General features: G+C 32.5%; 1 protein-coding gene across 1 annotated transcript in view; it reads left to right on the top strand.

Annotated features, from left to right (window-relative positions):
• SI (sucrase-isomaltase) overlaps nucleotides 1–15,972 on the top strand; it is a 101,743-nt gene extending 85,771 nt beyond the window's left edge. The window contains exons 41-48 of the mRNA XM_015131688.3: nucleotides 395–543; nucleotides 2,367–2,451; nucleotides 2,531–2,587; nucleotides 3,334–3,458; nucleotides 7,625–7,713; nucleotides 11,831–11,880; nucleotides 12,465–12,632; nucleotides 15,440–15,972. Of these exons, the coding sequence (XP_014987174.3) occupies nucleotides 395–543; nucleotides 2,367–2,451; nucleotides 2,531–2,587; nucleotides 3,334–3,458; nucleotides 7,625–7,713; nucleotides 11,831–11,880; nucleotides 12,465–12,632; nucleotides 15,440–15,508 (792 nt within the window). The 3' untranslated portion in view covers nucleotides 15,509–15,972. The remainder of the gene's footprint in view (nucleotides 1–394; nucleotides 544–2,366; nucleotides 2,452–2,530; nucleotides 2,588–3,333; nucleotides 3,459–7,624; nucleotides 7,714–11,830; nucleotides 11,881–12,464; nucleotides 12,633–15,439) is intronic.
• Nucleotides 15,973–17,643: the final 1,671 nt, after the last annotated feature.

The raw sequence follows: 17,643 nt of genomic DNA, 5'->3' as shown, positions 1-17,643 counted from the left end.
ACGTGGTCACCATCATTTGCTCTGCTTGTCTGTGTTTATTTCAATTCACTTTGGATAACGTATCATTCCATTTCTCTCCTATACTTATCACTCTAACACTGACTATCACCTAATTGACAATATATTTGTCATCTATTAAAATGTGAACTTTTCTCTGGATATGTTCACTTAAACTAAATCAAGCCATGGACTTAATTTGAATTTATCTTATTAAAATATTGTGTACCTTTTCTCTTTATCATGTGACAGAAATATTATTGCATAATATTTTGGGGAGAAAGTACATAGCACATGACAATAAATTAATATCATTTCTTTTTAGTTCTTCAAATATGAATATTATGATTTAAACAAAGACAAAAGTTTATAACTATGTTATTTTGCTTTGTTTCAGAGACAAGATCCTGCTTCCTGGAATGAAACTTTTGCTGAAATGTCAAGGAATATTCTAAATATTAGATACACCTTATTGCCCTATTTCTACACACAAATGCATGAAATTCATGCTCATGGTGGCACTGTTATTCGACCCCTTTTGCATGAGTAAGTACAAAGTTTGTTTTCTCTTATCACAGAGAGATACTTTTAATTTGCCCAATGATCTCTTACAGTGCAATATAAAACATTTTAGATTGTTAACTTTTCCATTGTTACATTAGCATGCATTTTTGATTAATAAAGCATTTACACAAATATGTCCATTAATAGTCTAGCATAAACCATTGAAGAATGAACCACATTCATTTGTTATTAAAAACTAATAATTCTATTTCAGAATAATTACTGTATACTAGGTATTGTTCTACATGCTTTGTATATGTGTTTACATTGAGTATTCTCAACATTTGTAGGGAGATAAGTAATGCCTCTCATGATTTAATTAATCAAGGTTTACTGCAGTTATGTAATCTACTATATACAGATGTCTGACTGGAGACCATCTCACCTTTTCCTTGATGTATCCCAATAAGATATACAGGAACAGTGTCAATATTAGCCTTATAAATTTGTTTTGGATTAACCTCTTAAAGCTCAAACTTATATATGACCAAACCTTAAAAATTATATTTCATGGAACATATTTGCAAAAATTTTTACCCACTTTAAGTTGAATACAGCAAATTCTTATTGTAGATATCACAAAAAGCAAAACATGCAATCAAATATAAAAACAAAAAAACCTGAATAATCACAGTATATTTAACTTTTTGAGCACCCTATATTACTAACATAATTGAATGAGCTGATTTCTTAGATTTCACTATTGATAAGCGCATTTTAAAAAGGCAAATATTTACCTAAATTAAAAAAAAATACCCAAAGTAAATTTACCAAATAAGTTAATTGGTATGCCTTCTCTTTTGATGACAGGATAAGTGATCCAGTTTTCCTAAAACAACAACAAAAGATTCTTTCTAGATTCAAATTATGTTCTGGTTGCTTTATTAATTTGTCATCTACCATAATCCCTTCTTTATTTCTGATAACATTTTATTGATCTCCTTTTAATTTACAGACTTTACCCTTTTTGCTATTCCTATTTACCTCCCAGGATAATCGGCGTATCAGCTCTGGGTTGAGTCACTAGTCAGAAATATTATTATTAACTATACAGACTGTTGTCCTGTTGAGAATACCTGAGTTCCTACTTTCATGATCTTATGGAGGAGTAAGCCCAGCTTTCCAATTCAGCATTAATCTCAGCTTTTAATAAGACAAAACAAAACCACAGCAAAAGAACAAACAAATTTTATAACTTTTCTTTTTCATTTCAATTGGAGAAGAAATGTTAACATTTAACAGTGGCTCTTAAAACATTAAAAAAAAAAAAAAAAAACTTTTGTTTTTCCTAGCCATTTATATCTCAAATTCAGAAATCCATTAACATCTTACAGAGCCTTTAGGAACATGTAAATCTACTATTCAGAGAGTTTATTAAGTAGGATAAGCAAACTGTTATTAAAATTAATGAATTAAAATTATTATAATATGTCTCACAATTTTCTTCCAGAGTGTTTTTAATATGCTTTTTAACTTGTTGATCATATACTAGACAAAGTTAATATTTGTACCTCTATTAGTTCTCTTCCAAAGTAATTTCTCATTTAGTTGATGTTACATGTCCATCACAATTCTCTATTTTCTCAGGAAATTTAGTCATAGTCTAGATTTACTCATAAAGTATTATGCTGCTGCACATTGTACTATTACAATCCAACTGATACATTTTTAAATTTTTTTGTCATTTTGTTTTTATTTTAATCCAGAAAAGTCTATAATACAAAATATGATTTGAATAATGATTTTATGGTATTCAGGAGAAAGTTATTTGTTTTAATTTAATTATTTGTGATAATTTTGTCAAGGTTCTTTGATGAAAAACCAACCTGGGATATATTCAAGCAGTTCTTATGGGGTCCAGCGTTTATGGTTACCCCAGTACTGGAACCTGTAAGTCCTACCACATATTTTTGTTTACAAAATTTTATTTGGTTTATATACAATTAATGGCTATTTATTTACATTCCAGTATGTTCAAATTGTAAATGCCTACGTCCCCAATGCTCGGTGGTTTGACTACCATACAGTAAGTATTTAAGGAATTCTGGGGAATTGACTAAACAGAAATGGGTAATTGTTTGGTCCCAGCCTTTTCATTAATAGTGTGTTGGATTTACTTAAAAAGAGTGGAAAGTAACATTTCTGGTAAATTATAACTGAACTGGATTAACCCACAGTGAAAGAGAGTTAATTTATTCTGCTGCACTTTGTTGTGTAGTCATTGATTTATTTTAGCAAATAAACATGGTAATTACACATTACACACAAAAAGATAATTGCCTTTTATTGGATATGTAAAATGATCATTAAAGGTAGTGCAGTCCTTCCAAGAATAATGTACATAAGTAAAGGAGAGCTTTTGTGACCTTTCAAAAATCCACACACTTTAGGCATGTGAGCTCCACAAAAACAACACTATAAATGACTTTCAAAGCTATCATAAAGACTTATATTTAACTAGATTCTAAAGATATACTTTTAAAAAATAAATTCCACTGTGTATATTTAAGGTATACAACATCATGTTATGAGATACATATATATATATATATATATATATATATATATATATATGTAGAAGGAGAGAGAGAGAGAGAGAGAGTAAAATGGTTACGACAGTGAAACAAATTAAGATTTTCTGAATAAATGTTAATTTTTAAATTTAAAAGTGTATCATTTGATTTTTTAAAATGTATATCCTCAAGTACCAATGTTGCTGATGATTCCACTTCTTGCTCCACCTGTTCTTCTTTCCATCCCTTTCTTTTCCAGGGCGAAGATATTGGTGTCAGAGGACAATTTTATACATTTAATGCTTCTTTTGAGACAATAAACCTACATGTCCGTGGTGGTCACATCCTACCATGTCAAGAGCCAGCTCAAAACACATTTTACAGGTAAGTGAACTGTTTACAAAGCTCAGGTTAAATTATGAGATACACCATGCTAGCATTGTTAAGAAATAGAAAAGGTTTGAAATTTTACCCCATTGCCAAGCTTCTACATTGCCTCAGTACTATGATTGCCAGGTCAGAGACAAAGGTGTTTGTGGTTTATGACATAGCAAGAAACAGGAACTTTATCTTAGCATCAGGTTTTCTTTTCCACCAAGTCCCATGGGGATGACATGGAGAGGCCCAGGCAGGCGTTGCACATGTAGGAGGTCTATGTCACAAACAAGAAATCCCAAGTTTAGGAAAACAGTGTCTTTAATAAGACTACAAACAAATCTGTCCATTATTTGTTTTGAAAAAAAGATTATCTTTTTTATATTGGACAGTAAGAAGAAATATTAAGAATTTTTTTTAAACCCTGCCATTCAATGCTATTCACTTTTAAAACATCCCTGAAAAGACAGCTCAGAAGACAGGCTGTCAGTGCCTCTGCATATGACATACAAAAATGCAAGAGACCCATGGAAAACTGTCTTCCAACAGGATATTTCCTCTTAAAGTAAGAAAGCTTCCCAGATTAAAATATAAACTAAACCTTTATGATCTATCTATAATATGCAGAAGTAATGACAAATTAATGTCTTATATTTTGAATGATTGCCTCAACAAGGTTTTACCCTACTTTTCTGCTTCTGACATGTGGAAGATCTAGTATTATGAAGATCATTTTATGAAAACATGAAATATTGATGAACTTTTTTTAAAAGACTTATTTTTTAGAGCAATTTTATAGAGCAAAATTGAGAAGGTCCAGAGATTTCCCATTTACCCTCTGCTGTCTCACATGCATAGCCTATCTCATTTTCAACACCCCCCGTAAGAGTAGCACATTTGTTACAGTCGTTGAACCTACACTAACACTTATCACCAAAGACTATAATTTACATTAGGGTTCACTGTTGATGTTGTAGATTCTCTGGGTTTAAACAAATGTATGACGACCTGCATCCACCACTGGTGTCATTTAGAATTGTTTTACTCCCCTAAACATCCTTTATTTGCCACCTATTCATCGCTGTTTCAACCCATGGGAATCACTGGTATTTTACTATCTCTATAAAATTGTATTTTCCAGAATGTCATATAGTTGGAATCATACAATATGTAACCATTCAATTTGACTTTTTTCACTTAGCTATATGCATTTAAGGTTCCTCCATGAGATACCTGGGTTGTATCTCATTTCTTTTTAGCACTGAATAATATTCCATTTGATGAACCTTTTTATAAACTTTAAGTCAGTATAGCTTGGAGGTGTCCCTTTCTTTTCCATTAATTTTCTGTTTCCCTTTCTTTGCCTCTCTTTGTCTGTCTTGTGATATATTTCCTGACTCATTATAGTCCATGAAAATGTAGACATTCACGGGCAGTATCACTACTCCATCAAACTACTAAGTGTCCTGCCATCCAAGAGGAACCAGACCTGTTTTTTTCTCTTTTCTTTCCTTTTCTTTTTTCTTTTCTTTTCTCTTTTCCTTTTTCTTTTCTTTTCTTGTCCTCTCCTCTGCCTTTTCTTTCTTTCTTTCTTTCTTTCTTTCTTTCTTTCTTTCTTTCTTTCTTTTTTCTTTCTTTCTTTTCTTTCTTTCCCTTTCTCTCCTTCCTTCCTTCCTTCCTTTCTCTTTCTTTCTTTCTTTCTTTCTTTCCTTTCTTTTCTTTCTTTCTTTTTCTTTCTTTCTTTCTTTCCTTCTTTCTTTCCCTTCATTCCTTCTTTCCTTCCTTCCTTCCTCTTTCTTTCCTTCTTCTTTCTTTCCTTCTTTCTCTCTTTCTTTCTTTCTTTCTTTCTTTCTCTTTCTTTCTCTTTCTTTCTTTCTTCTTTCTTTCTCTTTTTCTTTCTTTCCTTCTTTCTCTCTTTCTTTCTCTTTCTTTCTTTCTTTCTTTCTTCTTTCTTTCTCTTTTTCTTTCTTTCTTTCCTTCTTTCTTTCCCTTCATTCCTTCTTTCCTTCCTTCCTCTTTCTTTCCTTTTTCCTTTCCTTCTCTTTCTTTCTTTCTTTCTTTCTTTCTTTCTTTCTTTCTTTCTTTCTTTCTTTCTTTCTTTCTTTCTTTCTCTTTCTTTCTTTCTTTCTCTCTCTTTCTTTCTTCTTTCTTTCTCTTTTTCTTTCTTTCTTTTTTCTTTCTCTCTCTTTTTTTTTTTTTTTGACTGACTCTTGCTCTGTTGCTCAGGTTGGAGTGCACTATCTCAGCTCACTACAACCTCCAACTCCCGGGTTCCAGTGATTCTCCTGCCACAGCCTCCTGAGTATTTGGGATTACAGGTGCCTCCCACCACGCCTGGCTAATTTTTTTGTTTTTAGTAGAGACAGAGTTTCATCATGTTGGTGAGGCTGGTCTGGAACTCCAGACCTGTTTCTTAATGACCTTGTCCTATATAAATATGAAGCCTATCCCAGATTTTCTGTCTAGCACCATTTTTATAACTGATTGTCTGGCCAGGCCCTTCTCTTCTTTGCCTGAGTACCTCGACCTGGATTTCTCTTTCTATCATTCAGCAATAGGTCCAATTTACCAGGGACAATGGATCTGCTCTGTGTTCTCAGACTGACGTAGGTGTAAACTTCTTATTCCAATCAATCTTTATTTCCCTTGCAAAATTCCTTGCTTCAACATTCAAGTTCTAGAGGACGCTGTCTCTGTTTTTCTTCTCTTTTTGTGCTGTATCATCTCTTGGTCATCTATATGCTGACAGCCCCAGTTGGCAGGAACAGAATATTCTAATCTCCTCGACCTACCCCGGTCCGTTTCTACTAATATTCTATCCTAATATCAGTTAAACAGGAGATACATCATTGTACCTGAAAAGTGAGGGCTTCATGGAGGAGACCATTCATAACTTGTGCCTTGAATAAACCTTATTTTTTTTTTTATGAGAGAGAAGACAGATCATTGTACAGTATAAAAAGTTGTAAAACTCTTTCTAATCACAAGTTTTAGTATATGTCGGGAAATTGCAGGTTAAGCCATATTTTTGATGTTTCTAAATTATTTTTAAACCCTAGTGACTGTGAACTGAAATTCATATACATATTCATGCTAAGATATGTTAATATATTTCACTGAAAAATATCAAATTACTGTGGAGATTTGAACTCTAGAGATTCTGGAAATTTTAGGAGACTTCCATGGCCATATATTCTTTAGCATTTGTGATTGGAAAAGGCAGACAGTAAAACATTTGATCTGATAAATTATTTCAAACAATATGAGGCTGCTAAATCAAGTTGCTTCTCAAAGATTGCTGGAGATTTAACATGGAAGCAAGTATTTAGTTCACAAATAGCCCTATGTAGAAACATGCTTGAAAGGTATTGTCTATTACAAGGACGTAACTTAGAACTTGGAGACTACTTTATACATTCTTATTAATTTTAACCAGTGATAACTCAGTTATTTATGTACAGAAATCTGAGGAAGGCTTAAGTCATAAAAGATTTAAAAATGCTATTAAAATTGTTTCATGTTTAATGCTTAATGACAGGATTACCCAAGAGAGGCATGAGGAAATATATTAATAAACTTAACGTGGTTTTAATTACTTTCAATGAGGCCACTTTTGATTTGTTACATTATGTTAACTCTTGAGATCAAAAGGCATGCATGATATTTCCTATTAAATACGAATAATTTTTTTTTTTTTTTATGGAGTCACGCCCTGTCACCAGGCTGGAGTGCAGTAGTGCAATCTTGGCTTACTGGAACCTCCACCTCCTGGGTTCAAGCAGTTTCCCTGCCTCAGCCTCCCAAGTAACTGGGGCTACAGGCACCCGCCACCACGCCTGGCTAATTTTTTGTACTTCAGTAGAGATGGGGTTTCACCATGTTGGGTAGGATGGTCTCGAACTCCTGACCTCATGATCTGCCTGCCTCGGTCTCCCAAAGTGCTGGGATCACAGATGTGAACCACTGCACCCAGCTAAATACGAAAAAATTTATTGTTTTATATAATTTCTGTTAACTAATTTAGAAAAATGGGAATGCTTTAATTTTCTCAGTCTAAGTCATTTGCACACTCCTTCATGCTTGTGTTCCTGTAGATCCTTATGTGCATATGATATCATACCTAGACATATGCTATCCTACAAACATGGGTAAAATTATATATTTCTTTCTTATAGTCGACAAAAATACATGAAGCTCATTGTTGCTGCAGATGATAATCAGACGGCACAGGGTTCTCTGTTTTGGGATGATGGAGAGAGTATAGGTGAGTGCTCTATTTAGTAGATAAATTTAATTGATGACATATTTTATCACATTACTTTTATGTTTTCTATTATTTTTCTTTGGAAGCTGAGTACAAAGCTATTAATATTATTCAAGGCTAAAAGATTTTACTAAATTCACTGAATCAAGTTAAATAGATAAACAATGTCACAAACATTTAAAGACTTTTCTTATCCTAAATTAGTCAATCCCTATGGTAAGTGCCTAGGTAAGAAATTTGTGTGGTCAGGAATTACGTATCTATTATCTTTGTACTTCCAGAAGCTAGCACAGTGCTATTCACATAACAGACACTTGGCATATATATAAAGTTAACTTAGCTGAATAACCACATTATTATATGTGCAAAATATTGATGCTGTAGGGACAAAAAGGAGTGATACTTTTCCTCATTTACCATAAAGGTCAGAGCCAACACCTCTATAATAACAAAACACAAGTTAACAAGAGAAAAGCACAACAAGCATATGTAATCATAGTTTTATGTGAAACAGGAACCTTCAGAATAAAGGCACAAAGGCACAGAGAACGCTCTCAGACTGTATTCTGAGTTTCAGTGAAACAGGAACTGCCATGTAGAAATGTGATTGGACAAAAAGGGTATAAGCTAATGGAAACAGATTGAGTGAGGAAATCTAGCAAGGCCTGTCCACATTCTTGTTGGATTATTAATTTTAGCATTTCTTCCTCTCAGGTATGGGGTGAGACCCCTCTGGAAGGAGGTTGTTAATTTCCTCATGGCCAGCTGTTACAGAAAAGCAGGGAAAGAGAGTAACATTTCTAGGCTTTATAGCTAGCTTTGGGGGAAAAGGGTTCTAGTTTCTATGACTCGCCTTTGGGAAAAGGAATTCTAGTTTCTATGACTAGAGAATAAGGGGCAAGAGACAGGAAGGCAGGAGAAGGTCAGGGAGAAACTTTGCTTCCAGTGTTGCTTCTGGGACCTTTATTTTAAGAAATCACTTTCTGAGCCCCCAAAATGCACAAGCGGTGCCTCTACAACAAGGAGGTGGTCCAGAAACCAATTTCAAGTAAATTTGATTTCCGTGTTTTTATGTCTACTGTTTTTGCTTGTTCATTTTTGTTATTAGTATTTGGCATTTTTTTACATGAGGAGATATATTTTACGTTAGATCTAGGCTTATTCCATTCATAACTGTTCCTCCAGACCATACTAAACTTCTAAACTACTAGCCATGTGAAATCCGTTAGCTGTTGTTATCAGAAACACCTGGGACAGCTTGCTAAGAATGCAGATTATAGGACTCATTTAAGTTTCATTAATTTTAGGAGAAACTCAGAAATCTCCCATAGGAGATTTTTATGCTGTATGTAAACACTGATAGAAGATAGGTTTACTGACTGCCATTTAATAGTGTTAGTACTACTAGATGAGCGTTCTGAACATTTTCTTGACACAAACTTTAATCACAAAAACTGACATCTGTGTGAAGTTGATAGTTCTCTACAATTTAATATTACAATTTGAATAACTTATCCAAAGATAATAGTTTTCTCATTAATAGCAAAGACATGCATTTTTTATCTTTTAAGATGAATCATAGTTAATATTCTGCAACCATAAGAAATAATCCATTAGTAAATAAGTATAATAAAGTTGATAGAAGAATTGTATGCTAGAGAGCAAGATTCTTGGGAAAAATAAATCCCTCTTTATAACATTTTGTGACTTAGAAAGTGAAGATACCAACATGAGTTAGTCCTTTGCTTTTAGAGCTCTGACCTTCATTACTGCAACAACTGAGGGTCTATGAAGTTTTCAGCCTTTCCCTTTGCATCCAACAGGAAATTTGCCTTCAATTTCCCAAGGGTGCAAAGTTTAGGTCTGCAACTTGGGATCTTTGAATCTCATAATTAACAAATTAAGTCAATTCATTTTATCCGTTAGGTAGACAAAACTTCTCTTAGAATTTTCTCCAGCTCTTCCTATCAAACTAAGGCATAGATGAAAACATTTGGTGTGGACTTTACCCTATTCAAGTTTCATGGCAGACTTTTTGTAATCACTGGAAAGTCCCTGAGCATAATTCAAATATTTCTCTATGATCTCCTCATGCAAGTATAAAAAATAGCTTTTTGCCAATTGGGTCTACTTATTTTGTTATGTTTCACAATATCAGTATACTTGGTATAATTACGTATAGATATTTTTAAATAATCCCTTGAAATTTCTTGAGTTAACAGCAATAATCATATATACCAAATGCTTATTCTTTGGATTTGTTAGATCAGAATCTCCAAAGAGGTTTTCTCTCGCAGCAAACACAACAATCTAATTGATGGGCATCCTATCTGAAATGATTTCTTTCTTTTAAACAAATATGTTCAAATTTTGTGATATATTATAATGTGGTAACAAATTATCGTGAAATAATTAAAGGTAAATCAAAATGAACTTCTGAAACTTAACATTAAGTAAATTTTGACCATTCTTGATTAATAAAGTTAGAGCTTAGTAAAATGTTAATTTTTCTACTTATCTTAATGAAATAGCTATGTGTGTGTCCCTAAGATCATATGTGAGATACTTCTTCCTCTTATTAAAAACAACAAAGCTACCCATATCTTCCTAATAGCTGTCACCTTTGCTTTTTTAACTCAGAATTCTATACTTAAAAGTTTGTTCATGAAAACTTAAGCTGTAATTTTATATTGAAAATAAGAACTAAAATGGTTAAGGGATATTGACACTTATATGTCTTGTAATACATATTAAATTAGCCATACATACATTAGCATATATAAAAAAGTTTTAGGCAGAATATCCATTTTAGTATAGGTAAAATCAATAGCAAATTAATTTTAGTGGGTTAATGAATACAGCCCTGATATGTATAAGGAGAGAAGAGAATTAAAATATATTGCTCTTTCAATGTTACTCCAATATTGTTTTATTTATTTCACTCTACTTTGCTCTTTCTATCTTATGTATGCTTATTTGTGTTTTTACATAGGAATACAATCTTAGAAGCCAAGGAAAACTGGGCTTGATTCCAGACCTTGACAGTAATTAGCTTTTATGGGTTTTTTTTTTTTTTTTAACCTTTGGCAATTTATTTAACTGCTTTGAAAGCCACTTTATTCTTCTATACAGCGGGAATAATAATAATAACATACCTTTCAGAGTAAATGTGATAAAGTATTTAGAATTTGATAAATAGCATTTAACAAGTTTTAGCTCTAGGATTATCGTTAAAATGGGTTTTAAATACAGCAAGATTATACTTCAAACTGGTGATGGTGGCTCATGACTATAATCTCAGTTCTTTGGGAGGCTAAGGCAGAAGGATCATTTGAGTCTAGGAGTTCAAAACAAACCTGGGCAACATAGGGAGAACCTGTCTCTACAAAGATAAAAAAAAATTTAAAAGCCAGGCATGGTAGTGAATGCCTGTAGTACCAGACGCTTAGGAGGCTGAGGTGGGATTATTGCTTGAGCCCAGGAGGTCCAGGCTGTAGTGAGCCATGATTGTGTCACTGCACTTCAGCTGGGACGATAAAGCCAGACTTTGTCTCAAAAAATAAAAACTAAAAAATAATGATTATACCATAAAGAGGTTGCTATAAACCTATATTTTGTCAGTTTAATTTTAGTTGACCTGTAACAATCTCTTAACAATTGAATTTGTTTTTTCAAATGACACTAGAATGTGTTGCTACCATGTCTTTTTTTCCTTTATATTATTTTGTCAGTCACTAAGGTGGCAAGTAAGTGTCCATTGATATCATCACTGAATTCTGTTTATTTTTGGACTACTTGTGCACTTCTTGCCACCTTCCCAGTGTTGTATGTGAAAGTGATTTTCAACTTGTTACTGCTTTATCATTACCCCTACACACACATATACCACCTAGCTTGTCTTCTTAGGACCTTACCTGGTGACTCATCCTTCATTTCCAGGGCTTCTTGAATTGTATCTGAATTACTTAAATAGGCTTAGAGAAAAAAGAGATACACCTTGATACTATTTGCTACTGTTTATACTGGGAAAGAGAAGCAAAGTATACAGGTATTTACTATGGTTCTTCTTTGGAAATAACAATATATCACTTTTTTTTTTCTCTCTCTCTCTCTACAGACACCTATGAAAGAGACCTATATTTATCTGTACAATTTAATTTAAACCAGGTATGTAAGATTATTTATATGCAATTCTGTTAAAGAATATTTGAAGTTCACAGCTGGGTGGGGTGGCTCATGCCTGTAATCCTAGTTCATAGGGAGGCTGACATGGGAGGATTGCCTGAGGTCAGGGATTCAAGATCTGTCTGGGCAACATAGTGGGACCCCATCTCTATAAAAACATTAGCCAGGTATGGTGGCATGCAACTGTAGTCCCAGCTACATAGGAGGCTGAGGTTAGAGGGTCACTGGAATTTAGGAGTTCGAGATTGCAGTGAGTCATGACTGCACCATTGCACTTCAGCCTGGCAGTAAAGAATTCACCTCCCCTTCTCTTGCATATTTGATGACTGAATCCAAACTTTCTGAGCCTAGGTGGCAGAGGGAGACCCTGTCTCAATAAATGGATACATAGGAAAAAAGGAAGAATATTTGAAGTTTTTTCATGTTTATTATATAAAATACCTTATATCACATACACAGATAAACAATTTATTACACTATGAAATATACTTTTGTGTATTTCTTTTTAGATTGAATTGCTTTTACAAATGAAGTGTTTATGTTATTCCTTTTTCTTTATCTTACAGACCACCTTAACAAGCACTATATTGAAAAGAGGTTACATAAATAAAAGTGAAACGAGGCTTGGGTCCATTCATGTATGGGGGAAAAGAACCACTCCTGTCAATGTGGTTACTCTAAAGTATAATGGAAATCAAAATTCGCTTCCTTTTAATGAAGACAATACCAAGCTGGTAAGTAACATAAAAAGATATTTTTCAAAAACGTACGTATTTAAAGCATCTACGTGGACTTCTTATATCTCTCATCCATAAGAAACATAATTATGAGTGTATTACGACATTCTTCATATATTCCTTTTCATTGGGCCTCCATGTTTATTTCCTTATTATTATCCTTAATAAACTGTCATACAAATCAATCTAATGACATGTATTTTATTGTTATTATGATACAATCAAAGCAAAATTAAATTAAAACTTAAAATAACTGTTATCCCTATATGATAAAGTGCCTCAGAAAATACATTTTAAAAATAAGATATCTGCATTTAAGCATTGAATATGTCTTGAAAATGTATTTGAAAATTCTTGCAAACTTAATGAAACTGTCAGCACCCATTAATACAGGAATGTGATACATATGATACAGATACTACACAAGGAGTCAGGATTCTTGTGTTAAAGCATCATTGCTGCCAGTATTTAGCTCTTTACCTTGAACAAAAAACTTTAGGCCTTTTGTTGTATCTAATTGAATTAAAAAAAAAAAAATCAAGTAAATGATCAATCTCTTAAGCTCCTTCCAGTTCTAAATTCTGTGAATCTATGGCTTGCAAAGGTAAATTTCAAACACATATTCTAGAAAACAGCTAACTGTTTTAAGTGTTCATTTTAAGTTTAGGCCTACTTATGCACTTATGCACTACTAAAATTGTGTAAATGTGTGTGTACCCACCCTTTCTGTTTAAACTTGGGTAAAAACAAAGAGCCATTAATCAGTCACTTTAAATGAACTTAACTTCTAAAATAGTCAGTCGTTTGACTAACTTGAACCTAAAAAAGAAAAAAAAAAAAGTCCGTCTTGGATGCAGTCTTAGATCCTTGTAGGTGTCAGAGAATGCCAGAGTTAAACAGCACCTGAAAGTCTGTTCCATCTTTTTGAAACTTAACACGCATCCTACTGCTATTGCTGTTTTGTTGACAAGTGGGGTTTTCCTTTAATATGGAACTATGTTTTTCTTACTGCTTTTGCAGTACAACTCGCTGTTTTTCTTAAAACTATATCAAGGATGGGAAGTATAAAATATAATTTCCCAACTTTGATATATTTAATGTGTCCTTCCCCAGTAAAATAAAAGTTAATATCTTAGTGCCTTACACTCATATTTTTATTTTTAAAATTTGATTTGTTTATAAAATTCCAGAATACCTGATTTAGTCCAGTAGTCTTATGTGACTGACAAAGAAATTAGGTCCCCAAAGAAGTAAAATTAATTCCCCAAAATAACTACTCAATAGTTATCAATCACAATTAGAAATCACTTTTTTGGACGGTCCAATGTTCAATCAGATAAATAAAAGATGGTTTGGCTTAAATAATGTCTTGCTTTTTATTTACTAATTACAATGATGAAAATTAAGCTCACAACTTTTATGGTAAAAATAAAGTAAATAAACAATGCCAAATAAGATAATTTAATATTTTGGGGTGTTATTTCAAGGTCGTTTTGATCAAATATGTAGCGTAAAAACAAACCATTAAAAATCACTTTTTCTACTCTCTTTAAAAACATTCACAAAGAATTTTAAGCATTGAGAACAAATATTTGAGTTTCATTACCTCAGTGATGACGAAATATACATTTACTTTAACCAACAACTCTGAGCAGTTCCTTCTAAAGGTATTTAAATAAACTCAATATTTATGAGCAATTACTGTTTTCCAAGCCTTCATAGATACGTAGGAAAGGAAGAGAGGATGATCAATTTCTTTCTCTACCCTGCTTGCCCTTTAATTTATGACAGAGATTATTTAATTGCTCTAGCAATATAATTTTTAAAACATTTTTGTAGCAACAATTATGTCCAACTGATTTTTATAAAAAGTATCAAAAGCTATGTGGTGTATTTTTGCTTTCTACATTTAAGTTAAAAAAATAGTTTAGATCTGTTTTAAACCTGTCTAACGATACTCAATTCTTTAACTATTACTTTTTAAATTCATTTATCAAGTGTGGTAAATTAATCCAGATATGCTGTGTTTTAAGGAAGATTAAATTTTATAAAGTCCTTATGAAAAGGCCTGGTATGTGGTAGGCAGTAAAGGATTCACCTCCCCTCCTCTTGCGTATTTGATGACTGAATCCAAACTTGCTGAGCTAAAGCACAGAAAATCTTGTCAGTTCATTGGACAAAAAGCAGCAATGGTAAAGTCTTCTGAAATCATCATATCATAAAACTATGACAGAAGATCATTTTACTACAGCAACTTAATAATCTCCATGATAGAGATAATAATCTCTCTACAGTCTACTTCAGATTATCTCCAGTGAAATAAAGTAACACATGCAAAATTGAATCATTGGCAATAAATTAAGCATCATAAAATATTTTTTGATTGAGGTAAAATAACACTTTTAAATCTAAACTTTGACTGAAAATGTCTGGATAATACTTGAAAAAGGGATGCATTGAGATTCATGTAGCGCAGTTATAAATAACTCCATATTTAGAAATTATGTGAAAAGAGTAAAGTCATAGAAATCAATAAAATTGACCAAGAGTTACGGGTTTTTCAGTATCTTTTGACAGCAACTCCACCTTTCTGAGATTTATTTTAACCTTAGATAAAATGGGTAGATTGGGTGAAATTGTTGCTGAAATGGTTGCAAACTTTCCTAGAGTAAAACTTTCTCAAGATATAAAAGAAAATAAAGGTATATACTATTTATTAGAAAACTTGTTTTTGAAATATCATTCATTAAAATAAGAAAAATGTGGTTCTGATTAAACAAGTAATTATCATTTTACTTTTTTAGATATTAAATATTGATCTGACCCAGAACAATGTTACTCTAGAAGAACCAATAGAAATCAACTGGTCATGAAGATCACCAGCAATTTTAGTTGTCAATGGGATAAAACACCAGGATTTAAGTTTCACAGCGCTTACAACTTTCCCTCTTCACTTGGTTCTTGTACTGTACAAAATATGGCTTTCATAATATCGAAAAGCTATTTCATTAATGATAATGCTAATTTTATTATAGTAATGTGACTTGGATTCAATGTTAAGGCATATTTAACAAAATTCTAATATCCCTATTTATCCTCTTTAAGCATCAGCTACAATTGTAAACTAGTTACTAAACATGTATGTAAATAGCTAAGATATAATTTAAACATGATTTTTAAATTAAATAAATTTTTATGTAATTATAAATTATATACTATATTTTTCTCAACGTTTAGCAGATTTAAGATATGTAACAACAATTACACAAGATTTAATTATTTCTTAGTATGTATATTTCATTAGAAAAAGAGAATAAACATATGTAAGTATATAAAATGTGTATTTTGTCTTTATTTTCCTAATGGAAATTGTCTTAGCTTGCACTACTATAACAATTTATTGTAGACTGGGTGGCTTAAACAACAAACGTTTATTTCTTACAGTTCTGGAAGCTGGGATGCCTGAGATCAAGGCATTAGCAGATCCATTGCTGATGGTGGCAGTCTTTACGGCTTACAGACAATTATCTTTTTGTAACCTCATATGGCAAACAGAGAGGAAGCAAACTCTCTCGCGTCTCTTTTTATAAGAGCACTAACCCCACCATAAGAACTCCACTTTCATGATGTAAGTGACTCCCAAAGGTCCCATTTCCAAATACCATCACACTGGATATTAGGCTTTCAATGTATGGATTTTGGAGTACACAAACATCAGTCTAAAGATTCAAATTTCCTTAGCTTAGTTTGCTTTATATAGAAGAGAAAGAAATAAAGGGCATTCAAATTGGAAAGGAGGAAGTCTAATTGTCTCCGTTTGCTGATGACAAGATCATATGTGTGTGTACATATATATATATACACACACACACACACATAAATACTGCACCAAAAACTATTAAAATTAATAAATGAATTCAGGTAAGGTGCAGGATACAAAATCAACCTACAAAATTTAGTAGAATATCTATATGCCAATAGTGAACTATCTGAAAAAAGAAAACTATCCCATTTACAATAGTCACACACACACATAAAAATCACATCACCACCACCAACAAAAAAATATCTCGGAATAAGTTTACTCAAGCAGGGAAAAAATATGTATAAGGAACACCAGAAACATTGATGAAAAAATTGAGGAAGCACAAATAAGTGGAAAGATAACCCATGCTTATAAATTGAATGTGAAAATACGTTAAAATATTTGTACTACCCAAAGTGATCTACAGATTTGATGCAATCCCTATCAAAATACCAATAACTGTCATCACAAAAATAGATAAAGCATTCCTAAAAGTTGTAGTGAACCACAAAAGACCCAGAATAACCAAAGCAATCTTGAGCAAAAAGAATAAAGCTGGAAGCATTATACTACCTGACTTCAAAATAAACTACAATGCTGTAGTAACCAAAACAGCATGGTACTGACTAAAAAAAAAAAAAAAAAAAAAAAAATACACATAGACCAATGGACCAGAATAAAGTCCAGAAATAAATTTGTGCATTTAGAGTCAACTGATTTTTGGCAAAGGTGCCAAGAACACACATTGAGGAAAAGAGACTTTCTTCAGTAAACAGTGATGGGAACACTGGATAGCCACAGGCAGGAGAAAAAAAAAAAAAAAAAAACAGATCCATATTTCTCAGCACATATAAAAATGAACTCAATTAAAGACTTAAAGAGTTGAACTATGAAAATACTTGAAGGAAACATAGGAAAAACACTTCATGACATTGGTCTGAGTGAGAAATTTTGGATAGAACCTTCAAAGCACAGCCAACAGGAGCAAAAAGAGGCAAACATAATTATATCAAATTAAAAGTTATCTTTATAGCACAGAAAGCAATAGTAAAGTGAAAAGATATTCCCCAGAATGAGGGAAAATATTTGCAAACTGTGCATCCAACAAGAGGTGCATGTCCAAAATATACAAAGAATTCGAACAACTCAATACCAAAAACAACAAATAATCCAATTTACAAATGAGCAAAAGGCCTAAATACA

The sequence above is a fragment of the Macaca mulatta genome, chromosome 2 (assembly GCF_049350105.2).
Source record: "Macaca mulatta isolate MMU2019108-1 chromosome 2, T2T-MMU8v2.0, whole genome shotgun sequence".
NCBI lineage: Eukaryota > Metazoa > Chordata > Mammalia > Primates > Cercopithecidae > Macaca > Macaca mulatta.
Note: the sequence above shows the minus strand (reverse complement) of the source record. Positions and strands in the feature narration are given on the sequence as shown.